General features: G+C 47.6%; 3 protein-coding genes across 5 annotated transcripts in view; 1 reads left to right on the top strand and 2 right to left on the bottom strand.

Annotated features, from left to right (window-relative positions):
• Positions 1-25,655, bottom strand: part of LOC127052619 (major centromere autoantigen B-like) — a 362,626-nt gene that overhangs the window by 88,079 nt on the left and 248,892 nt on the right. The window lies entirely within an intron of this gene.
• LOC127052532 (zinc finger protein 92-like) overlaps positions 1-25,655 on the bottom strand; it is a 153,186-nt gene that overhangs the window by 13,085 nt on the left and 114,446 nt on the right. The window lies entirely within an intron of this gene.
• LOC127052492 (zinc finger protein 883-like) lies at positions 1,613-21,011 on the top strand. 3 transcript variants are annotated; one of them, XM_050956238.1, is made up of 4 exons: positions 1,613-2,032; positions 4,418-4,533; positions 12,158-12,232; positions 14,652-21,011. In XM_050956238.1, exon 4 carries the CDS (start codon positions 14,663-14,665, stop codon positions 16,187-16,189), a length of 1,527 nt encoding a protein of 508 aa, XP_050812195.1. In that variant the 5' UTR covers positions 1,613-2,032; positions 4,418-4,533; positions 12,158-12,232; positions 14,652-14,662; the 3' UTR covers positions 16,190-21,011. The 3 variants fall into 3 exon arrangements, with proteins under 3 accessions (XP_050812195.1, XP_050812193.1, XP_050812194.1); XM_050956236.1 differs by lacking the exon at positions 12,158-12,232; XM_050956237.1 differs by lacking the exons at positions 1,613-2,032; positions 12,158-12,232 and adding an exon at positions 2,296-3,852.

Raw genomic sequence — 25,655 nt, 5'->3', positions numbered from 1 at the left:
ATTTCTCTTCCTTGTCCCATGGGAGGATGGAATGAGCTGGAGCAAGACGTGGGCGTCATTCTGCAGCCTGGCACAGCAAGAAGGGCAGTTGTGGGGGTTTCAGAACTGGCTTTAGTTCATTTCACATCACACTTCCCCTAGGCTCTTTCCCTGCAGACAGAGATTGTAGATTCTGCCATGCTGGGAACATGCTCAGTCCCATAATGCAGCACAGACCTTGCCTGTCCTCCACCCCACCCGCCTCTACCCCAGGACTAAACCCACAAAGACATTTTCAAACCCTCCCAGCAACAGAGTCTGAACCAAACCCTGGAAAAGACCAGACCCAAAGGAGCCCCTTTGGGGGGATTCCCTCTGACACTGCCCCCAGGGCAGCACACTCCTGCAGCAGGGGGAACAGGGAGAGTCAGGGCTGGTTTTTCCTCTCTCTCCTCTTCACCTTGTTCACAGGAAAGTGACCACTGTGCAGGGATACTGCAGTGAGTGTGCCTGGGGGATCAGAGGTCTGAGAACCTGCCCTCCCCCTCTTATTTCTCCTGATGCCCTCCTCTTTCCTAGCACCCTACCCCCTGGTTGGGAGACATGGTCACCATCCCATTGTTGGGGGCTTTCTCTCTCCGTGGCCCTGCCTCGCACATGCGGGGAAGTGGGCACCAGTCAGGGAGACCTGCTTTTCCCACACACGTTACTGGACACAGCAGAGAGCCAGTGGGAGCGGGTCAGACCCGCTGATGGAAGGATCCTGCTGGCCTTAGTGATGCAGCAGCTCTGGGCTCCCGGACACCCCGGGGGGCAGAGATGGGGCGGGTGGGGGGCACTGTGCAGAGGCAGGGACCTGCCCAGCTCCAAGGGCTCAGTCACCTGCAGTCTCAGCTCGGGAGTTGCCGTCAGCAGAGTCCGAGGCGGTTTCTAGCCGGAGAAACCCCCCCCGGCCGGGCCCGGAGGGGTTAATGCCGGGATCCCCCCATCACAGACCCTGCTGGGGAAGCAGCTGCTCAGCTCCCTATGGAGGCAGCAGCGTCTGGTCTCTGCACGGGGGCTGATGCTCCCGGTTCTTTGTTCTCCCGGCTTCTACCTCCTTCCTCCCGGCGGCCCCCGCTGCTCCAGCCCCTCCCTGTGAACTGCAACCCCCCAGCTGCTCCAGCCCCTTCCTGTGCCCTGTAAACCTGCCCCACTGGCTGCAGCGCTCGCCGGGGCTGGCTGCAGCAGCTGGCACAACCGGGGGCTCCTTGGTCTGATGGTTCAGCAGCATTAGCCCCTGCCCCTGCCTTTCTCCTGCCAAGACCCAGCTCCTCTCCTGGCCCCCCCTCCGACTTGAGCCGGGTCCCCGCGTGTCCCAACCCCTCTGCGAAGGGCCCGGGCGGGGCGGGACGGAACAGCCCCTGCTGCGTGGCCGGGGCGACGGAGCCCCGGAGCGGCTGGGCCGCGAGCTGCAGGAGGGGCCCGGAGCGCGGCTCGGCTGCAGAGCTCGGAGCCCGGGAGGGAGGAGCCGAGGGGGGATCTGGGGTGGGGGCGGCTATTACGGGGGGGAGGAGTCACAAGCCCTCCCAGCTCCGCCGCTGTATTAAACTGCTCCCCGGCTGGGAGAGGAGGCGGGGGGTGGGGTCTCAGTGGGAGAAAGGGCGAGCGATGAGGGAGGGGCAAGCGGGCCCCAGAGGACGGAAGAGGACCCCGGGGCAGGCTGGGAGATGTAGTTCCTGACTCTGCTGGGAGCGGAAGCGATGTTAGTCGGGGGAGGAGCCGGGCTGCGAACCCGCTCGGGGTGCTGCGGCTCTGCCTGGCTCGTGTGGAGCCGGAGAAGAGTTTTGTGTCTCCTGGCTCTGGGCATGCGCAGATCGGAGGGGAGGAGGAGTCCCGCATGCCCAGAGGCCGCGCTCACTCACTGCTGCTCCGTGGCGCTGCGGGGGGTGGGGCTGAGCAGCTGGGTCTGTGCCGGGGAGACCCATTAACCCCTCGGTGCCCGGCCCGGGCCCTGGTCCCGCTGTAGCCGCCCTGGGCTCCGCCCTCCGCGCTGCGGAGCTGCAGCCTCCAGGTACCGGAGCGTTCCCGGGAGGCGGGGCCGGGCGGTGACTCCGCCCCAGTGTCTGGGGGGGACCCGGTATCCCGCAGCGCCGGGATCTGCTCCCTGGGGCCGCGCCCGCGGGGGGCTCGGAGCTGCTGTCCCCGCAGGAGCCCAACGCCCCCGGCCCGGCCAGGCTCCGCCCTGGGGCCCCACGGGGGGTCCGGCGCCTTTGGGTTCCCGGCGGGGACTGCTGAGGGGTGAAGTGAGACTAGGCTGGGGGCGTGGGGGAGACCTGGGAAAAGGGTCGGGTGGAAAATGTCTGTGCAGCCCGGACATGGCCGGAGGAAAAGAAGAGCCGGTGACCGCAGAGGAGCGGGGAGAGAAAGGCGGGGACTGAGATCCCCTCGGATTTACCGCTGCCCCCTTCCGTGGGGACCCTTCCTGTCCTGGCCCTTTCTCTCTAGAGAGCAACGAGCAGCGTCCAGGGTGACCTCTCCCTGCCCCCAAATGCCTGAGAAGTTCCCTGTTCCCCTCCCCTGATTGTGCCCCTTTTTCTCTCCGTTTCACCAGTGTCCAGCTCTCACCGTGGCTGGTGGGGGCTCTGGGGGTATCTGGGGTCCCTGGCCAGGGACTCTGGGGACTGAGTGCTAGGGAATATCTGGCAGGACCCTGGCTTGGGTTATGGCGGTGTCTGGGGCCCCTGGCTGTGGGGTCTGGGCTCTGGGTATTGGGGGTGTCTGGGGGCTGCTACCATGATCCTTCTCTCTGATCAGCTTGTGCCAGAATCCTGGCTCCAAGCACTGACAGACAGTCCCTGGCCAGGCCCACTCACCATGATAACTTTCTATCCATTTATCAAACACTGTGAGGTGAAATCACAGATTTTGCTTTTCTCCCCTCTTGAAAACTGCAGGAACTTCCGTTCCCATAGGGAATATTCATACCCCCTCCCCCAGTCCTTGTCCTAGATCTGGGGGGTGAGGGAGGTGGGATGGGGGTTAGCACTGCCACACTATGGTCTTTTCCACAGCGTTCTGGACTCATTCTTTCTGAAATCTGGTTTCATTGAGAACATTGTTAATCCAGAGTCACTGTGTGAAGAAAAAAAAAAAGGAGTGACTCCAGATGAACACTGGGGCAAATGACATTAACAATTCTCCCTGTGGGGAGGGGCGCTCATTAGCTGGTCTCCCCAGAGAGCTATAGGAGGGAGGCTGCTCAAACGCTCTGTCCCTCTCTGCCCAGGATATTGGGGTTCAGGTTCCTCTGTCAGATGCCGAGGTCTCCATTGTGATCTGGGAGACCAGGCTTAGCAGCTGCTTCTCCCCCAGCAGCAGGGCTCTGTGCTGGGAAGTGACCTTTTAAATAAAGCTGCTTCTCTGGTCCACCCACTTGATGACTTTCTCCAGACCTGAGTCCTGTTTATACTAAATTCTGAGCCACAGACTTCACGTAACAAAGAAGCCAAGGGAAAATGCTGTAGGCTGGCATTAAAATGACTCTACACAAACAGCTGTGCCCCCTTCCCCTCCCCCAGTCATTTCTCCTGCCATTAGCAAGTGCAGGAGCAAATCCAGCCATGAGGAGCAACCAACCCAGGAATGAGACTTTCCTACCAGATGGGCAGAGAGAGGGGACAGGGAAAAGGAGATAGAAGGAGAAAGAGAGACTGAAAGGGGCCGTGGGAGAGAAGAGTTTGGACAGAGATTTCCAGATCTCTAATCTGCCTGGACAGATGTATTACTGCACCCTGGGCAGAGTCACTTTCCTGTGGACAAGATGAGGATCACACTGAGGAAAACCCAGTTCCTGACTCCATATCCCTCATGCTGAGGTGTGGCTGCCATGGGGTCAGTGGCAAAGGGAATCATCGAAAGTGACTCCTTTGGTTCTGCTTTTTTCTAGACTTTATTACAGGATGTGGGGAGGGAGAGGGGAGATTAAAAATGTGTCTGTGGCCTTAGCCTTTTAGGAGGGGCCAGGTCTACATTGTAATAAACAGATTGAGCAATTTCCTGACATGGCAGAATCTAGGATGTCTGTCTGCAGGGAAAGGGCCTGGGAGAATCATGGTGTGAAATTAACTGAAGCCTGTTCTGAAACCTCCACCACTGCCCTTCTCACCCAGACAGGCTTAGGGAAGCTTTCCTACCAAGGAGCTCTCCCTGGACCTTGCTAGGGGCTCCATCTCCTGTATCAGTCGGTGGCTAGTAGGGGTGTGATGCATCTGCTGGGGGAGAAAAGGGGCTCTCTCTTCATCCCCTCACCCTGGTGTTTCCTGGATGCTCTGAGCAGGGTGGGAGTGGGACTCTGACTGCGAGCCACCCAGCACTTCCATTTGGCTCCTCTCCCCCACGAATAGTGGGATTGTGAGTGGGGCATCAGGTGCTGAGTGTGGGACTCTTGCTCTTTCAGGGGCCAGTGACCTTCGAGGAGGTGGCTGTGTAGAAGAGTGGGCTCTGCTGGACCCTGCTTAGGAGCCCTCTACAGACAAGTCATGCAGAAGAACTATGAGAGCGTGACCTTGCTGGGTAAGGATTTCTGTGCCCTCAGATATTAGAAGGGTGTAACAATGCTGGTTCTGGTGGAGCCCAACTGAGAGTGCCAGTTTAGGACAAATTGCTTCAAGCAGGGCAATTACAGCCCAAGGCTGGGGTTTTTCCACGCTAAGGCAAACCAAACTGGCCAAACAGGGAAGACTTTGGTTTTACCCCACTGGCTAACCACAAGTCACACAAGCAATTCCTTTAGACACTCCAGTTTCCCAGTATCACCACCAGTGCCACTCATTATGGGGACAAAGGGTTATGAAAACCAATACCCCAGAAAAAGAAAAAAGGTTCTCCTGATCCCAAAGGACCAAGCCTTAGACCCAGATCAATATACACATCAGATCTTACCCACAAATCACACTGTTGCCAGTCCTTTTGAATCTAAAAGTTTATTCATATAAAAAGAGAAGATAGAGATGAAAGCTATAATTGGTTAAATGGAATCAATTACATACAATAATGGCAAAGTTCTTGGTTCAGGCTTGTAGCAGTGATAGAATAAACTGCAGGTTCAAATCAAGTCTCTGGACAACATCCACGGCTGGGATGGGTCATTCAGTCCTTTGTATAGTGCTTCAGTTTGTAGCAAAGTCCTTCCAGAGGTATGAAGCAGGATTGAAGACAAGATGGAGGTGAGGTAGCTGCACTTCATAGTTTCTTCCTGGTGTAAGGACACCTCTTTATCCTTACTGTGAAAAATTACAGCAAAATGGAGTCTGAAGTCACATGGGCAAGTCCCTGCATACTTTGCTGAGTTACAAGGTGTATCTGCCTTCTCTCAATGGATCAGTTGTATAACTGATGGTCCGTAATGGGCCATCACGCAGGCTAGGCAGAGCTGACACCAGCTTGTCTGGGTGTCATGCAAAAGCATAGCATAAGTTTGAGATACAGACAGTATAGAGCCAATATTCATAACTTTAAATACAAAAATGATATGCTGTCTATGTATGTTATAACCATAACCTGATCTTAGATGCCTCATTTGTCCCTCTTTATATAAGATTTGGTGCCACTACAGGACCTTGGCTGCAACAATGATTTATACGGTCCCAGTTCTTGTCAATAACATCAAAGAGGGGGAAAATGAAGAGAGAAGGTTCATGCCAGTCTCACAATGCCACCTCTACTCTGCCCTGTTTCTGCATCACCCCATCATGCCACTGACACATATAATACCACTCTACCCTCTCCTCCTACAGAACACTTTGCGATACTGCTCCTGTGTTCTGTTCTCAGTGTCAAATATCTCCTGTTTGCTGAAAAAACGGGGGGTTAGGTTCAGCATAACCAACAGAAGGTTCCTACCCCCCAGCCTTCCCTTAAACCCTGAGCCTTCTTCACCCAAACCAGAATGTGCTTGGGGTGTAACAAGCAAGCTGCTGGAGTCAGAGCTGCTGGTCCAGGGTTACCTGTCACACAGATATTTGGGGCATCCTTGAATGCTGGCAGGGGGTATCCAGACAGGGGAGCTCCAGCAGCAGAATGTTGAATCTCACCCAGGATTACAGATAACACAACTCCTCACTGCTCTGGGTTGCACCGCAGCATGTGAAAATGGCCTTGGTTGGTAGTGAACCTTCCTGAGACATGGGGAGTCTTGCTTCTCCGTCACCATGTGTAATAACTACAAGCTCTTGTCTCTTCTGGCTCTTTGGACCTATTCTTTAAGTCACAGGACCTGATTCTTATTTTTCACATTCTGCCTTTCCAGACTAATTAGAGTCTGTTGCTCCTGAATTATAGCTTCTAATTTCCCAATATTCTCCACACTCAGGGATTTTCATACTCCCTCCTGTTACACTGGACTCACTAGATTCCCTAGTACATAAATTCAGCCACACTGGGTCAGATCAAAGGTCCATCTAGCCAGTATCCTATCTTCTGATAGTGGCCAAAGCCAGGTGTCCTAGAGGGAATGAACAGAACAGGCAATCCACAAGTGATCCATCTCCTGTCGTCCATTCCCAGGTTCTGGCAGTCAGTGGCTAGGGACATCATCCCTGCCCAACCTGGTAAATGGCTATTCATGGACCTATTCTCCATGAATTTATCTTGTTCTTTTTTTGAACCCTGTTATAGTCTTGGCTTCACAACTTCCTCTGGCAAAGAGTTCCACAGATTGACTGTCTGTTGTGTGAAGAAATACTTCCTTTGGGTTGTTTTACATCTGCAGCCTATTACTTTCATTGGGTGACTCCCAGTTCTTGTGTTAGGAGGAGTAGGAAATAAAACTTTATTTACTTTCTCCACAGCAGTCTTGATTTTACAGACTTCTTTCGTATCTTCTCTTCTTCGTCTCTTTTCCAAGCTGAAAAGGCCCAGTCTTTTTAATCTCTCCACATCAGGAATCTATTCCATACCCCTAATCATTTTGGTTGCCCTTTTCTGAACCAATTCCAATATATCTTTTTTTGAGATGAGGTGACGACATCTGCGCTCCATAGTCAAGATGCGGGTGTACCATGGCTTTATATAGAGGCAATATGATATTTTCTCTGTTGTTATTTATCCCCTTCTTAATGATTCCCAACATCGTTTGCTTTTTTGACTGCTGCTGCACATTGAGTGGATGTTTTCAAAGAACTATCCACAGTGACTCCAAGATCCGTCTCTTGAGTGGAAACGGGTAATTAAGACCTTATTTTATATGTATAGTTGGGATTATGTTTTCCAATGGGCTGCAATATGTGCTATCCTGACATCTAGTACTGCTGAGATCCTGCATTCAGTAATATCCCTGCCCTTACGGTTCCCTTTCTCCACTGAACCCCACCAGCCCAAGCTTACTGTTCCCAGCTTCCCCAGGACTTATTGTCTCTGGACCTCTATCAGCAAGAAGCAGTGCCAGGGAGACTTGCCTTCTGTGTGGAGTCTTTGATTTTGGGGACATGGATTTACCTTCTCTGTGTTGTAAGAGGCTCTGTTGTAATAAGTGTCTGTGGCATTACCCAGAGTAGAATCTGGACTGTTGAACAGCTGTGTCCAATCAGTTCTCCAACCTGGGGATGCATTTTCCATTGTTTTACTGTGAGAACAGCCCCCTTGGCCAGTAAATACAGTCTCCAGCATGTAACTCTCTTCCAGCTACACAGTGTTGAGTGCTGCTAGTCAACCATTCATGAATTACACACAGGATAACAGAAATTGTCGTTTGCATCTTGCACTGTCCAGCACGCTACTGACCACTAGAAGTGCATATTACATTTTTGATTTCATCAGTGGAAAATGACATGCACCAGCCTTTTTATCCCAAATGGAATTTCCCCACAGACTTTAATCCAACACACTGGTGTAACATCCCCCTCTGGTGTTATCTGGACTGGTGATCTGCTCTGCCTCTCCACTCCTTGGCTTTGGAAGCCAGCCTTTCTCTGCTCTGCAGTGAAAACCCCCACTTCTGGAGTGTTCACACACAGCCTCTTGCATGTCAGCTTTTCCCAGCTACTGGCAAGCGAATGACACTGGGACCAGAGATATTGGCTAGACACAACCCTAGGAACCACCATCTTGCAGTGTCCAGTAATGCTCACTGGACAATGCAAAATTATATAAATTTGTCAGTTTAACAAAGAAATTCATATGTACCAGGCTTGTTATCCCAAGGGGTGCCTCTGACAAAGTTCAAACCAAACATACTGCCTCAAGTAGAACAAACAGATTTATTAGCTATAAAGAGAGATTAGGTGATTATAAGTCAAAACATAACGAATCAGATTTGATCAAATGAAATAAAAGCAAAACGCATTCTAAACGCATCTTAACACTTTCAGTGTCCGTACGAACTTTGATACTTCTCACCACAGGCTGGCTGGTTACTTTTCAATCAGGCTCTCCCCTTTGATCAGCGCTTCAGTCACCTGATGGTTGGTGATGTCTGTAGATGTAGGGGAGAGAGAAAAATGGCTCATGTCTCTCCTTTTATCATGTCCTTTCTTCCCTTGTGGCTTTGCCCCCCACACCCCATTCTGCTTCAGAGTCAGGTGAGCATTTCTGAGTCTCTCCAAGCAAGGTTGAGCAATTCTCCTAGTGTGGCCTCATCAGGTGAGTCTTCGCGTTGTAGCTCCCCTGCTGGACAATGGCTGTTGCTGGGTTGACACCCCGCCCGGGCGTTGGTTACTTTCCTTGCTGTTGCTTCTGGGGAGCTAATATCAGGCTGATTGGTTGACAGAGACTGAATTATTCCTTAACTATTGGCTTATAAAGGAGGGCAGCATTTCTTTTTTAATTGCTTTAATTACCTGGGCACTAAAAGTTCCCAGAAGCAGGTAACGCCAGACTTTACACTGGAGTCTCATTTTTTGTGGATTAAAGTTGTGGGGGTGAAGCAGCACCTCATGCTCAGGTTCTGGGATGTCCATTTTTGCAAATAATTCAGACATTTATGTAAACAGTTTAATTTGTGAAACACGTACCCATTTCCGTTTTTATTTTTTAAATGCAGTATACCAATGGGCTAAGGTGGTCCACCATGGCATAAGGGCCTATCCGTTTTGATTCTAGTGAGTGACCCCTTTTCCTCATTTTAAGGTTCCCTTTTTTAATATTATATAATAGTGTGGCAGCCAAAGCCATGTTATTAGCTGCCAAACATTAATTTGTTTTTAGCAAAAGGCTGTGATTCATCATGGAAACGCAGGGCTGGGTCTGTGAGAGCCTTCGGTTTTAGCAGAGTTAAAGTGGAGTCCTGCTCTTTTCCTTCATTCCAATTTTGTTGTTTTTAAAACAATGGGTGAGTTATTTTAGCATATTTGTAGATGTGGTCTAGGAAAATTGACTCCTCCTAGCAGTATTCTTAAAGAGTGGGCGTTGGTAGGAGCTGGCATTTTTACGAGTGCCCTTACCTTTCTCTGAGCCTCCTGTCTCCCATCTTGTCCTTTGGTTTGACTTCTTTGTGCTGCAACTTATGGGCACTTCTTTTCTTCCTTTACCAGTTAGGTAATTTACATGAGCACAGACACTTTTTGGCTTGCTTTTGGATTTAAAGTCATTAGCAGCATAGAGACGCTGTCTTAAAAGGGACACAATCAACTTCCAGAGTTTTGATTATTTTTCACTTTTAACTCCTGCTTCTAAAACACACAGTGATCTGAAAAAGAAAAACACACCCTATTGTGGCTCCCTCTGGAGCCCTAGTAGGATTTTAATTAAGTAGTATGGTATGTTTCTGCATTTCTTTTACCCCTTCTGCAATATACACTGCACATATTCTGGGGAAAATGCACATTCCTTCCGTAGTTTAATTTGTAGAACATTAGCTGTATTAATTCTTACATAAGATGTAACTTTCTTTATGCTCAAAGTTTTTATGTACTCTTAGCAAAGCGATAGTTTGATTACACAGAGTCACCCTAAGGCTCAGTGTGGGGCGCTGTATAGATATTATTTATTTTTTTACAAAAAAAAATCCAGATTCTTTTTCCCCCTAGTCTCCTGGTTTTAACTGCCTTGCTGCAGCCATGACTTTGGTCTTTTAAAAAGATATTGAACTTATAAAGCATTAGGGTACCTTAAGGGTTAAACGCTAAATACCAAAAACAAACACTTGTTACCTCTATCTGGCAAAAAGTGTTTCTCTGTTTTGCAACTTTGAATGAAAGATTCAAATGGATTTTAGTGGTATTATTTAAAAACCAAACCAATTCATCTTAAACCTGCAAAACAAGAATTTTACAAATGCAAATGTCGCTTTAGGTTCTAAACACTCCACATAGTTACACAGTATATTTATACACACTTTTTTTTCTTAACCTTCCTTACACTGCTTTTAATTTTGACACAGCAGTAAATAGACTACATTTGTGGGCAGTTAAGTTCCAACAGAAACCCCTTGTATTCTTTTAGCAAATTTGAAATCATTTGACTATGAACAATTTAGTCAGATTCTCTCTTTGCCTGGCCTTATTTACAGACGTTCCTTTGGAAGAGGGCCCAGTTTTCCTTCAGAAAGGCTGCAAAGAAACCAAGAATTCTCTTTCTATAACAACTTTTATTTTTTTAACTTTTTACAACATTCATCTGCTTAATTCCCTCTAGCCTCTGCAGAGGGAACTTCTCACTCTTTTTTAAATCACTCACTTATCTCCCCAAATGATACCTTCGTCAACTCAGATTTCACCATTCCAAGTATTGTTCCAGGGATCTGAATTCCCCATGGCCTATACTTACTTTTTTTTTCTTTTGCCACCATACCCTCAAGGCTTCCAACCTGCTTTCCAATTTTTTTATTTGTTGCCTACCTGCTTGTCAGGGCCCAACCCTGCTTTCCTCGCCGAACCATCTCTTTTTATGAACACAGGCTTTGTTCCATTAGCAATTTAGCAAGGAGGGTGGACTCCTCAACCAATCCCCACCCCTCCTGGTCTCTTTCCTTAAAGATTTCTTTTAAAATTGTGAAATCATCACAATATCATTCACAAAAAAATACTACACTGCCCAAACTCCAATATCCTTTAGAGTTTAGTTTAACAGAGTATAGCAGCGTCGAGACTCATCACCGCAATGCCTCCTGCTGGTCAGTCTGGGAATTAGCTCTCGCCAGCCATGAAGTGCCCTCTGTGTGTGGTGTCTCGCCCATTGTCTCCTCTATTGGTTTTGGACCTGTGTTGCTCCCTGCTCAATGGCATCCGCTTCAGGACACTGCCCTCCAGCAGTGCCCACTACTCCATTCTCACCCCCTTTCGGGGAAGGAGGGGAAAGATATCAACAGTCCTTCAGCTTGCACCTGCCTTGGTGGCCAACCACAACCCCAAAGTCTAGCCCCTCCCCTCAGGCATGTTGCAGTCTGTCTCTGCCACACTTCTCTGCAGCCAGGTGCAGTGGAAGGGGGGGACCCAGGGACCCTCTAGCGGCAGCTTCTCTGCCCTCCTTCTCCAACTATTTTCCCTGGGCCATTTCCTCATTGGCCCCTTGCACCTTCTTGGCCCTTCTAGTCAGGGACCACAGCCTGGCAGGTAATGGACCAGGGCTCTCATCTGCTCCTCCAAGCTGGCCCAGCACTGCTCTGTCCAAGGTGCTTACCTCCCTACCGCAGGAGCCAGTCCTTCTCCCTTGCTAGTCAGGGAGAGACTCTCTTCTCCTTCGTTAGGCAGTCTTTATATAGGGTCCAACTTGGCCCTTATTGGCTGCCTCTTCCTTAGCCCTGATTGGCTCTCCACAGGCCTTTGCAGATTGGCTGCTGGTCTACGCAGCCTCTCTGGCTGTTCCAGCCGTTTCTCTCGTGGAGTGGGGTAGCCGCCCAACTGCACAGAGCACAAGCTCTTTAAAAGGAGTAATCTCTTGAACAAAGTATCATCTTTGGATTGCTTCCTTTTAAACATTTCTTACACAAGTGCTGCCACTATTTGCCCACACTCCTATATCCTTCAGAGTTGGGTCTCACATAGAAAATCTTCCTGAACATGTTTGTTTTATTTATTTATTTTACCTTTATAACTTTTCCATGCCCATGCGCATGCTGGGACTTATAAAACAGAAAAGTCTCTACCCACTAAAAAGAATTCTGCCTGACAGAGCAGGATGGGGAAACGCTAAGCCTCCTACCTTTGCGCTCGATCCTGCTACGACCGAGGGTATATTCACCTATGCAATTTCCTCTCGACAGACGGGTAGGAGCGAGGACTCTAACCGTCCCCCTTATGGCCCGGCACTTCTAGGGCTTGGAGGTCAGGTGTGGCAGGTTCGTAGACATTTTGTGGTCCTCCGAACCTGCTCCCCGACTCTGCCTCCCAAACTCCACCCCCCCCACCTGTCAATGGCTCTGAGAGGGAATTTGCGTGGTAGGAGGAAGTCCTGGGCTCGGGCAGGGGATTGGGGTGCAGGACAGGAGATAGGTTGGGCTTTGGAAGGGAGTTAGGGTGGGGGAGGGGGTCTAGGGTGCAGGCTCTGGGATGGAGTTTGGGTGCTGGGTGCAGGAGGGAGTGAGAGGTGCAGGATCTAGAGGGAATTTGGGTGCAGGAGAGGGTGTGTGGGAAGGGGGTTGGTGTGCAGGCTCTGGGTTGGAGTTCGGATACTGGGTGCAGCTCCAGGCTAGGGCAAGGGGTGAGGTGCAGAAGAGAGTAAGGGGTGAAGGCTCTGGGAGGGAGTTTGGGGACAGGAGGGAGTGCATAGGGAGGGAGTGCAGGTTCTGGAATGCAGTTTAGGTGTGGGCTCTGGGTTTGGGTAAGGGGTGGGAGTGCAGGAGGGGGTGAAGGGTGCAGGCTCTGGGAGGGAGTTTGGGGACAGGAGGAGATGTGTGGGAATGGGATGAGGGTGCGGGCTCTGTGACGAAGTTTGAGTTCTGTGTGCAGGCTCCAAGCTGAGACGGGCTGGGGGTGCAGGAGGGGAGAAGGGGTGCAGGTGCTGGGACTGAATTTGGGTGCAGGCTGGGGGTGGGAGAAGGATGGAGGGAGGGAGTGCAGGCTCTGAGAGGAAATTTGAGGGGCAAAGGGGGGGTACAAGCTCTTGGGGGGGGGGGTTCAGCGGTTACCTGGGGCTCTTAGGCAGGGCACACCAGGAGTCTCCATGTGCTGCTAACCCCAGACACTGCCCCCACAGCTTCCCATTGGCTGCAGGGGCACTTGGGTCAGGACACAGGCCCCCCGCCCAGGGGATGCAGAGAGGAGCCGGCAGACACGTGGCACGAACACGGAGGAAGCTGCTCAGCTCCACTGCACTGCCCCGGGCTGTTTTAAATGTCCCAAAGGATGCATTGGGGGGATCCAGGGGCAGAAGGTGGGGCCAGGGGAGAGACCCAGCCCCAAACATTGCTGGAGCCGGGCCCTTGGCCAAAAATCTTTCTGGTGCCCAGGCATCATGGGCCCATATACTCGCCACCCCTGCCGGTAGTGTATATACCTAGACATTTTGTATATATCTTATCTGTATAGTTTTCCCCCACAGATGGGTCAGAGCTAGGACTCTAATCCTCCCCCTATTGCCTGGGTCTTCTACAACTGAGGCTGTGCACACCTGTGTGATTGATCATTTTATACGTATGGTATACCTTTTAGCAATATTTAAGCAGTATGTTCAACAATCACAGTGCATGTCTTCATCCTTTTGCAATTTTCCACCAAAAATGTTATTCTTATAAGAAGCATATGGGATCTTTCTCAGGGGAAAAGGCAATATGCTGCATTTATTGAAGATACAACAATTAGTATTTCCATTTAGTCACACCACAAACAAACACACTGTCTCGTCAGTGTATGTTATAGTTGCCACTCCAGAGTCCAGATCAGTCTAGCGGCCAGCAAAGTTGATGACGGGTAGGGAGGAGCCAGATTCCATTCCGTGGTCATGACATGATGCTCTGGGCAAGTCTTGGCAGGTCGAACCCAGAGCTTCATGGCAAGGTGTCTTGTTTATATACTGATTTTTCCTTAATTGATACCAATGAGTTTTGCACCGTCGTATCGTAATCAATTGTTGTTTGACGAGTGCTCATTTTCTTAAATTGTCCTCATCCTTTATCTTGTTCTTTCGTCAAGTTCCTCAGAGAGTTATCCCAGGCTGGTTTTGTTCACAGCTATCTTGTCCCCACTGATAGGTGCCTGTCTCATCTTTAGAGTCATAAATCTGCCCTCTTCTGACATTTCACTAGGAGCGTGTTGCAGCCTCCTGGTGCCCTTGCATCTGTCTCCGGTTCCTCCCTCGTACATCTGGTTCAGCAATGGCCTTCACGCTTATCTCTTAAAACATACATTCCTCATTCACACACAATACAGACTTAATTTACACACAACATTTTGAACAGGAACATCAAATTTCAATGCAAAAGAAAACAATCGTGGCATTCTTTTACTTATTTTAAAAGCTAAATCTACAACAAATTGGTGACCCTCAGAGGTCTGTTACTTCCTTGAAATCTTTGTTTTTCAAAAAGGGTGGCTGGCAGGATATAATCAGATCATACACTAATACATTTAATACATGGTACATTATTATTGTTTATCTTTCATTCTAAATCAGATAAAACATAAAATCCTACTACTGCATTTCAGGGAAGAATTTGGGGGAGTTCAGTTCCTGATTTTTTATTTGATCTTTCTCCAGCAATTGTTTTGGTTTGGCCTTCCCCTTTCCCTCCCTGGTTGAGGTTTCTGTCTCTATCACAGCAGGTGAAACAATGGTATGTGAGAAAGAGGAGCAGAATTCTCAGCCGGAAAATGTTGAGCAAGTGGATAAACACAGAGAATTATCGCAAAGATTTGAAAGGAATGTGTCCAGGAGTCATGAGCAGGGACAATCGTGTGAGATTCAGCACAGATCAGAAAGAGAGCAAGAAAACCAGCCAGGGTCGAAAGTGAGTAACTGTATTTCCTGTCAGGGAACTCAGAAGGACCTCAAGGAAACCGTAACCCAGCAGGAAATCCTCAGGGGAAAGATTAAAAATACATGCACTGAGTGTGGGACAAACATATGTGACTACTCAGCCCTTATAAAGCATCAGAGAATCCACACAGGAGAGAGGCCTTATGAATGCAGTGAGTGTGGGAAAAACTTCACTCACAGATCACACCTTATTACCCATCAGAGAATCCACACAGGGGAGAGACCTTATAAATGCAGTGTGTGTGGGAAAAGCTTCATTACCAGCTCAGCTCTTTCTGAACATCAGAGAATCCACACAGGGGAGAGGCCCTATGAATGCACTGAATGCTGGAAAACCTTCACGCGCAGCTCGCACCTTACTAGGCATCAGACAATCCACACAGGAGAGAGGCCCTATGAGTGCCGTGAGTGTGGGAAAAGCTTCACTACCAGCTCAGCCCTTTCTGAACATCAGAGAATCCACACAGGGGAGCGGGCCTATGTATGCAGCGAGTGTGGGAAAAACTTTACTCACAGATCAGGCCTTTTTCTCCATCAAAGCATCCACACAGGGGAGAGGCCCTATGAATGTTGTGAGTGTGGGCAAACCTTCAGTCGCAGTTCACACCTTAGTAGGCATCAGAAAATCCACACAGGAGAGAGGCCTTATGAATGCCGTGAGTGTGGGAAAAGCTTCACTACCAGCTCAGCTCTTTCTGAACATCTGAGAATCCACACAGGGGAGAGGCCCTATGAATGCAGTGAGTGTGGGAAAAGCTTCACTATCAGCTCAGCCCTTTCTGAACATCAGAGAATCCATACAGTGGAGAAGCCCTATGAATGCAGTGAGTGTGGGAAAACCTTCAGTCGCAGCTCGTATCTTTTTCAACATCAGAGAATCCACACAGGTGAGAGGCCCTATAAATGCATTGAGTGTGGGAAAAGCTTCACTACCAGCTCAGTACTTTCTGATCATCAGAAAATTCACACCGGTGTGAGACCCTATAAATGTGGTGAGTGTGGGAAAACCTTCAATCACAGATCAACCCTTATTAGGCATCAGAGAATCCACACAGGGGAAAGGCCCTATGAATGCAATGAGTGTGGGAAAACCTTCATACACAGTTCGCACCTTATTAGGCATCAGAGAATCCACACAGGAGAGAGGCCTTATGAATGCAGTGCGTGTGGGAAACGCTTCACTACCAACTCAGCCCTTTTTCAGCATCAGAATAACCACACAGGCGAGAGGACCTATAAATGCGGTGAGTGTGGAGAAGGCTTCACTACCAGCTTAGCCCTTTCTGAACATCAGAGAATCCACACAGGAGTGGCCCTATGAATGCATTGAGTGTGGAAAAACCTTCTATTGGCACTCTGCCCATGTTAGCTGTCAGAGAATCTGCAAGGGAGATCAACACCATAAAAACCTCTAGGGCTTTCAATACTTCTTTTTTTTTAATACTTTTCCTTATTCCCACATAGTAACTTTTAAAGCTATTTGAACTGTTTGCAGCACTATTATCCCTCAGCTTGTCCAGATGAATGGCCCATTTTTGCCTTTTGCCGTTCACTCTGTTTTGAAGTTGATCCATTTGTCCTTTCTATCAACTCCATTGTCCCACGAGTAATTCAAGTGTGCCCTTCCTATCCGGAACGAGGGAGCATCACATTTATATCATTCCTCCTATTGCACAGTTATTGTTAGTCACCAATTATTCAGATTGTATCATTGCCAGTTGTTCTCACATTGCTCTGGGTTGTGCTGAAGAGCAGTTATATTGGGAACTTTTCAAATTATATTTAAATGAAGAAGGACGGGGAAAAGGGGTCATTTCAGTCTCCGTGACATTGAAAGGGGATGGAGTGACTCAGAGTACCTCCTTCCCCATCACTACAGAACTGAGACCTTTTTTCTGAGCCATGCAGAGTTTATCTTCATCACTTTCTACCCATCCACTTCTCAGAGTGTCCTATGAGGAACAGTTCTCAGATGTCTGTGCTTGGAGATGATATTTTCACTTCTTTAATTCTAAGTCAGAGTCATTGAGACTGGAGATAAGTGTCAAAGACCTGGAAGGGGAATTCAAATGGATCCCAAACACAGTGTTATCATTTGGAGTTGAAATCACAGATTCTATCTGTTGGTAATGCCAGTTCTGGCAAGGTGGCTGGTCCATCCCCTCTCATTATTTGGATGCTAGGATAGTAAAAATGTTTTAAATAACTGACTATTGAGACAGTGGTGAGTGAAATATGTTTGAATGAATCAGAGGAGAATGTGATGGGAGAATCTCTTGTCCCGATTCTGAATAATCAGATGTAACCTGCTCTGGAATTTGACTTGACGCTTTCATTGTCATGTATTCTATCTCTCCTGAAGGCCGTTTCATCACCCAATTGCATATTAGTTCAGTTTGATAGGCTGTAGCTCAGATTTATTGGAGAATTTAAGACAAATGACCATTTACTAAACTCATCATTTCTCACTTCAGTTTTGCTTTTCCCCCATTCCTCCCTGATGTCATGGGGAAAGTTCAAGTGCAGTTCTGTCAACAGGAAAGAGCTCTCCAATTTACTGCACATGCTAACAAAGGAACAGCAGTAATTTAAAATCTCCACTCAGAAAAGGCGAACAGCAGCAGAACCCCAGCTACTTGGAGGAAGTGCATATGATCACATGTAGTTCAATTGTTGAAGACAATATTGTCCCTGATGATCTGGGGAGAGAATTCCACATTAGGTGATTTTGAAATAGGCAAAATGCACATGTATTTGGTTCCTAAAGCATGTGTAACCAGGCCCTACAGAAGATTTTTCCTAACTTACCCTATATCATGGAAGATGCAGCCATTCGTGACACAGATGTTGAGGAAATAGAAGTAGGGGTTTAGCTGAATTTATCCTGTGTAGGTGCTAAAAATGTGTCTAAAATGAAATCAGTGTTGTAAGTCTAAATAGTTGCAGAAAAATAGCTATTTTCTAATAGAAACTCCAGTTCTGGTAACTAACAGATTCTAATCTAGCCCTGTATCCAGTTCCTTGCCTAGACCTGTGCCACCAAATTAAAGAAAAGGTGGGCATGTTTTGGGAAGCCATTCCTCACTAACACTGCAGAGATTTGGAGTGGTTTTGTAAAAGATTCTACTTCAGAGAAGTGTAAGTTTACCCTAACCAAGGCCAAGGATTTGTAAAGAACTCGGGTTCAAAGAGAATTCACTCAGTTCTTCATTTCCATGCCAATAAAGGAAGATATGGTGACCAGTGACCCAAGGAAAATTGTTGTATAACTCCACTTACTAGTTCAGTGTCACTGATGACAGTTCCAAAGGATGTCAGGGTCAGATACAGAACAAACATCTTTACTGTTTGGATTCAAAGAGAGAGTGCTTCATAGGACATTCCTTCCCAGTGTATCCCAGTGAGGCAGCCAGTTTGGGTAACAAGGACTTTCAGGCTGTAGAAATGATTGTAACCAATGAGGCAATGAATGTGTCAGGCTCCAATTTCAGACTTCAGGATACTCATGTGTTGAGTCCTAATTCCGTGGTTTTTTCTCTTACGCTATGGCTACACAATAAAGCTGATATTGACACAGTTGCACCAATGTAGCTGTGCTGCTGTAGCACTGCTATTACAGACGTTGTCAGCCAATGGGAGAGGTCTCTCCTGTTGGACTTGATTAGTCCAGCCCAAGTAAGCAGCAGTGGCGATGTTGGCAGGATAATCTCTTTTGCTGATGTAGTGCTATTTACACAAGGTGTTAGGACTGTGTAACTATGTTGCTCAGCGGTGTGGATTTTTCACACCCCTGAGCAATGTAGTTATACTGATACATGTCTTTAGTGTAGACCAAACCAGTTTTCTCTTGTTTTATGCATTTACATCACTTCTCCTAAACCACCTCCTACCTTGAAAGATTAAAAAGTGTACACGTAGAAGAGGGGTGTTTTTCCTTCTTATGCAAATATTCCCATATAGGAGAACCCTTCCACCAACTCACATGGCAGAAGATCCTGAGATATATGAACTCACAGAAGTGGTTGGGACAAACCGCAACTTGAGCCAAGTTTCAGTTGTTGACAATGGGGCTTAAAAGAAAGCTAACGTATCTGACAAGAATTTGTGATCTTTAAATGTTAGTGTCACCAGTGAAAATGAAATTATAGGTGAAATCATTGTGTGATGATCTGAATCATTTTGAAAAACTGAAAGCTTTGTTTTTGGTTAGATCATCTCTTGTATGACTAACCATTCTCCCTGTATGTGAGAGAGCTCCTAGTATGGAGGCCTGAGCCAGCTGTCCGATCGCCTGGTTCCTCAACTGTAGATAGAGGTCTCAGTGCCCATCAATCCAAAGACTGAAAAAAATGGAGCGTTCCAACCATTGTCATTTTAGTATCTTATTGTTCGTTTCTCTGTTTTTTTGTTTTTAATAGCTAGGAGAGGTTCTGTCCTTTCTCTTATATCAGGGTGTGACTGTGTAGCTCAGCGCATGTGTGACAAAAGCTTTTTGGTGCCAATTGGCAAAGGGGTCACAGTTACTCACAAGCAACTCCCATCTCAGATCTTTCAAACTTGTCACACCAAATACACTGATTGTATTATATTTATTCAGGAACCATAGATAGCAGTGACACCTCTACTTAAAAAAGCTTGTAAATTACTGATACTCCTAATCACTTTGAGGTGTGTACGATTCATATTGCAGGAACAATGTAAGTACATGGAAAAATATGCCCATATGGTATTGTTGTGAAAGTGAGTCACGCCAATCATAGGTCTTGGTGGGGACGGCCCATTCCAGTGGGAGGGAATTGGCACCTGTCCCTTGCTAGCCAGTTATGTTTTGTATTGCTCCATTATCAACCTTTGCACCAACCCGGAAAAGCCAATGGAAAAACATCAAAGACAAATTATAGACATTGAAACCCTGTGGAAGTGAAAACGACAATATGACAATGAGTAGATCGTCGTTTCTGTGAATAAAGTCAAAAGACTGGTTCAGTTCATAACAGGGTGGAGAAAAACACTCTGGATCCATTCAGCAAGGAGATCCCTAATGACCAGTGGTGCTTCATGAAAGGCAGGGCCCTGGCTCATAGGGACTAGCAACAACTGCAATAGACTGAAGTGTGAGGTGAGAATCTACTTAAGATAGGAAAAGTATTAAAAAGTGTAGGTTGCATTTTGTGTTTTTGTTCTGTTTAAATCTCTACCCTTTGTTAAATGTCCATTTTTTTCATAACTACGCAAGTCCTTTGTGTGATACAGGAGCAGTGGTCTACAGTAAAACTGATAACCTGGGATGTACCATTGCTTCAGGAAGTGAGGATCTGGGATTTCTCTGAGTATCTGGTGATCCAGGCTGGACCCCGGGGGGGGGAGGGGTCACATTGAAGGAACACAGGGGTTGGGGTGCCTCTATTGGCAACTGGCAGGGCTGCTGTAGCTCAGAGGAGGGTGCTTGAGTGCCTGACAGGCTGGGTGAGTTTGGTCACTGACATCCAGCTGCCAAATGCAAAAGTCCCTCTTCCTCCTGGCAGGTGGCAATGAGGAGACTCTCATCCCTCAGCTCCCTGAGAAGGGTCACACCTGTGAAATCCACCGAGGGAAAGCACCCTGTAGCATAGTTCCCAGACTCAAAATAGCCCTATGTCATAAACGGATAGTTAAGAGTTAATGGAGCAGAAGTACTTCATATCTCTTTTGCCTGTAAAGGGTTAACAAGATCAGTGGGCCAGGCTGTCACCTGACCAGAGGACCAATCAGGACAGGATACTTTCAAATCTTGAGGGAGGGAAGTTTTGTGTGTGCTGTTAGTTTTTGGTTGTTGTTCACTCTGGGGGCTCAGAGGGACCAGATGTGCAACCAGGTTTCTCTCCAATCTCCATGATACAGGTTCTTACAGATCCAGAATAGTAAGTACTAGGTAGATAAAGTGAGTTAGGCTTATGTTTGTTTTTCTTTATTTGCAAATGTGTATTTGGCTGGGAGGAGTTCAAATGTGTATTTGGCTGAAAGGATTTTAATTTGTACTTAGGCTGGGAGGTTATTCCCAGTATCTATAGCTGAAAGACCCTGTACCTATTCCATTTTAAATTTACAAAGATAATTTTTACTGTTTTTTCTTTCTTTAATTAAAAGCTTTTCTTGTTTAAGAACCTGATTGTTTTTTTATTCTGGTGAGACCCCAGGGGACTGCGTCTGGATCCACCAGGGAATTGGTGAGGAGAAAGGAGGGAAGGGGGAGAGAGGTTAATTTTCTCTCTGTGTCAGGGTTACTTTCTCTCTCAGGGAGAGTCTGGGAGGGGGAGAGAGAAGGAGGGGGGAAGGTGAATTTTCCTCTCTGTTAAGGATTCAAGGAGTTTGAATCACAGTGATCTTCCAGGGTAACCCAGGGAGGGGAAGGCTGGGAGAGGCAATGGTGAGGGAAAGGGTTTACTTTCCTTGTGTTAAGATCCAGAGGGACTGGGTCTTGGGGGTCCCCGGGCAAGGTTTTGGGGGGGACCAGAGTGTACCAGGCACTGGAATTCCTGGTTGGTGGCAGTGCTACAAGTACTAAGCTGGTAATTGAGCTTAGAAGAATTCATGCTGGTACCGCATCTTTTGGACTCTAAGGTTCAGAGTGGGGAATTATACCATGACACCCTAAAACTCTGCCCTACGAAATCATGAAACATGCTCTTCCCTCTGTGAAAGCATGTAAAGAATCCAAGAACTGGAGGGTTGAGATTGGGTCCAGAGTGACCTAGACAAATTGGTGGATTGAGCCAAAAGAAATCTGAGGACGTTCCACAAGGACAAGGGCAGAGTCCTGCACTTAGGATGGAAGAATCCTATGCACTGCTACAGGCTGAGGACGGAGTGGGTAAGAGTTAGGGTCATGTGCTCCAGACCCCTAATCATTTTTGTTGCCCTCTGCTGGACTCTTTCCAATTTTTCCACATCCTCCCTGTAGTGTGCGGCCCGAAACTGGACACGGTACTCCAGATTAGACCTCATCAATGTCAAATATAGGGGAACGATCACGTCCTTTGATCTGCTGGCAATGCCCCTACTTATACAGCCCCAAATGCCGTTAGCCTTCTTGTCAACAAGGGCACATGGTTGACTCGTATCCAGCTTCTCATCCTCTAACTCCTAGGCCCTTTTCTGCAGAACTGCTGCCTAGCCATTTGGTCCCTAGGCTATAGCAGGGCATGGAATTTTTCCATCCTAAGTGCAGGACTCTGCTCTTGTCCTTGTTAAACCTCATCAGATTTCTCCTTGCCACTTCTGCTGGCATGGGCAGGCATCTTGTAGGCTTTTCTAGAAGAGAATTTGGAACTGAGTTGGGAAAACCAGTTTCAAAACAGGAAGCACAGGTTTAGTTTCATTTATTTATAATATTAAATAATTCTTTCCTCCTAGTATCACAATCATAAGTGCTTCAGCGTTACAGTTTTCCAGAGGGAAAACTTAACTTCTCTCCTAAGGGAGTTGAGAGAAAACACTTTTCAGAGTCCAAAAGAGACAAGACGGGTGAGGTTAAGAGCTGTAGAGGACCAACCTCTGTTGGTGAAAGAGACAAGCTTTGGAGCTAACCCAGAACTCTTCTTCAACTCTGTGTACCCCAAAGTTTGTCTCTTCCACAAACAGAAGTTAGAACATAAGAACGGCCATACTAGGTCACAGCAGGGGTCCATCTATCCCACTAGCCTGTCTTCCAAAAGTGCCCAATGCCAGGTGCTCCAAAGAGAATGAACAAAACAAGTAAGTGATCCATCCCCTGTCGCCCATTCCCAGCTTCTGGCACAGAGAGGATAGGGACACCATCCTTGCCCGTGCTGGATAATAGCCCTTGATGGACCTATCCTCCATGAACTTATCTAGTCCAGTTTTGAACCCTTTTCTAGTCTTGGCCTTCATAACACCCTCTGGCAAAGAGTTCCCCAGATTAACTGTGCATTGTGTGATGAAATATTTCCTTTTTTTCATTTCAAACCTGCAGCCTATTCATTTCATTTGGTGACCCTCCTACTTCTTGTGTTATTCTGAGAAGGAGTAAATAACACTCCCTTCCTTGGTCTTTTAAAAGATATTATGTGACCCGCTCCCCCATGTCTCTCATGTCCTGGGACCAACATGGATGCAACAGCACTGCAAACAACAAGGTTCAAAGTCGATGCACATGGAAGAAATATTTGGGGTTTCATTCCTTATGTCCTGGTCCCATCGTGTGGCCATTTCCTTTCCCTCCTCTGTTACAAGCTTTGGTGTTTTGCACAGAAACATTATTTCCCCAGGAGAGACCCAGAAGTGGTGGCTGCATTCCTGTACCAAACAGTCACTAGAAGGGGACAGACAAAGGCCTTGAGGACAAAGCATCCATCACAGTCAAAAAATTATCTCCTTCCTGCAGGTGACTGGCAGCCTGAGTTTGTTCCTTATCCTCCCTGAATCTGGGGGCTGGACTCAACACTATCCAGCCCCTCTGCATGTAGCAGGAACAAACACAAACCTTGTCTTTAAAACAAGCTGTCTCCTTCCTTTTCAGGGAAGATATTCCTATAATTGAAATTGAGCTTCAGTTCCCCTCTCCTAGGGCTGGGTTGGGTGTGGGGTATTGGTGGTATAGTGGTGAGCATAGCTATCTTTTAAGCAATTAATCTGAGTTCAAGTCCTAGCCAATGTAATAATGGCTTTTGTCTTTTGTTGGTTCATTGTCTGGAAATGATTTAATTTCAGTCACATTATGTTACAATCACATTATCAATAGAATGAAACAATATATGTGTCAAAGTCCAGCAGGTCATGCAGGATGGAGATGTACAAGGGGCTGGAATGTGTCATCTGAGAAAGACAGAACGCTTGGAAACCTCCATCTCCCATTCCCTGGCCTTCTGTGTTATGATTCCAGCTGTGTGCAATGTTTATCTGTTCCCGCATTATGGGGAAATTAAGTTTTGAGTCCGTTTTTGCTCTTGCAGATTCCTTTGCTGTTACAATTATAATGACATGAACAAAATGGAGGCACAATAAAAATAAATGCAAAATTGCAATACGGTTAGGGAAAGAGAAGATCACAGTTAAGCCAAACACTTCAAAATAAAAATACTAAAAATTACCCCCCTCCTCCACTATAGGGGGTGGGGTACAGCTCTGACTGAGAAGCCCCACAGGAGAAATTTCAGCCCAAAGACAAATTTGTGTGAATTGTTGAGAAGTGAAGAGCCCCCTTCCCTCCCCGCAAATCCCCAGAACTCTAGTGTCACCCTCATGGCACCAGCACAGGGAACCCAGTGGGATGGGATTATAGAATACCAGGGGGAGGGAGCAGGGGAGAGAGGTGACAGGGAGTCTCTCTTTTTCCTTCTCTCTTCACTTTCTGTTCTTCTTTTTCCTTCCAGGAACTGCAGTCATAGCAGGGAGGGCTTTGTCTCATTGTAAGGGATCCATGTCGGTCACGGAGGTTGTAGCAGTGATGGATTCTGTGACTTCCTGCGACCTCCATGACTTCTATTAGTGGCCATTGTGGCTGACTCCAGGGCCACCCAAGCTGCTGGCTCTGGGGATCATCCAAGCAGCGGCCAATGCAGCTGGCCCTGGGAACCACTTGACCAGTTGTTCTGAGGGCAGTGGGAGCAGCTGCAGCTCGGTGGCCCCTGGCAGCACTCCCAGGGTGCCTGAAGCAGCAGCTGGCCCCTGGGGCTCCCCCGCTACCCCTGGCAGCAGCTGGAGTGGCAGCAGCTCTCAGGGCCTCTCCCCTGGTAGCTGCTGCTCATTATCCATCAAATAAATCAAAACACTTCCCTCTGCAAGTGGATTTAGCCCAGGACCCTCAGAGTCAGCAGCTGTTACACCCCCCACTGAGCTCTTTGGTCAGGTGTCCTAGCGCTGGAAGCCTGCTGTTTAGATCCTAAAATAGTGTTTTTCCAACCGGGGAGGGGTGTTAAATTTTGGACTGGACATTGTAGCTCCACCATTATTTTATTGAATTGCTTCAAAACAGCAAGTATAAGAACTGCCGTACTGGATCAGACCAAAGGTCCATCTATCCCAATATCTATCTACGGACTGTGGCCAATGCCAGGTGCCCCAGAGGGAGTGAACCTAACAGGCAATGATCAAGTGATCTCTCTCCTGCCATCCATCTCCATCCTCTGACAAACAGAGGCTAGGGACACCATTCCTTACCCATCCTGGCGAATAGCCATTTATGGACTTAACCACCATGAATTTATCCAGTTCTCTTTTAAACGCTGTTGTAGTCCTAGTCTTCACAACCTCCTCAGGCAAGGAGTTCCACAAGTTGACTGTGCGCTGCGTGAAGAAGAACTTCCTTTTATTTGTTATAAACCTGCTGTCTGTTAATTTCATTGGTGACCCCTAGTTCTTATATTATGGGAATAAGTAAATAACTTTTCCTTATCCACTTTCTCCACACCACTCATGATTTTATATACGTCTATCATATCTCCCCTTAGTCTCCTCTTTTCCAAGCTGAAGAGTCCTAGCCTCTTTAATCTTTCCTCATATGGGACCCTCTCCAAATCCGTAATCATTTTAGTTGCCCTTTTCTGAACCTTTTCTAGTGCTAGAATATCTTTTTTGAGGTCAGGAGACCACCTCTGTACACAGTATTCGAGATGTGGGCAGGGCCAGTGCAACCATTTCGGCGGACTAGGCTGTTGCCTAGGGCGCCGAGATTTGAGGGTGCCAAAAAGCATCCCCCAATTTTTTTAATGGTTGAGCAGCCGCTGCTGCTGGGACAGAGAGGGAGTATGAGCTGCCGGCAGTAGCCGGCAGCCCAGGGTGTCCCCGGG

This window comes from Gopherus flavomarginatus, chromosome 5 (assembly GCF_025201925.1).
Source record: "Gopherus flavomarginatus isolate rGopFla2 chromosome 5, rGopFla2.mat.asm, whole genome shotgun sequence".
In the NCBI taxonomy this organism is placed as follows: domain Eukaryota; kingdom Metazoa; phylum Chordata; order Testudines; family Testudinidae; genus Gopherus; species Gopherus flavomarginatus.
The sequence above is the reverse complement of the archived record's forward strand: the minus strand, read 5'-3'. Positions and strand labels throughout refer to the sequence as shown.

Coding starts and splice junctions, on each gene's coding strand:
- LOC127052492 (XM_050956236.1), top strand. CDS start 4,500: ATGCAGAAGAACTATGAGAGCGTGACCTTGCTGG. Junction 4,534..14,651: donor TGAGAGCGTGACCTTGCTGG/GTAAGGATTTCT, acceptor TCTCTATCACAG/CAGGTGAAACAATGGTATGT.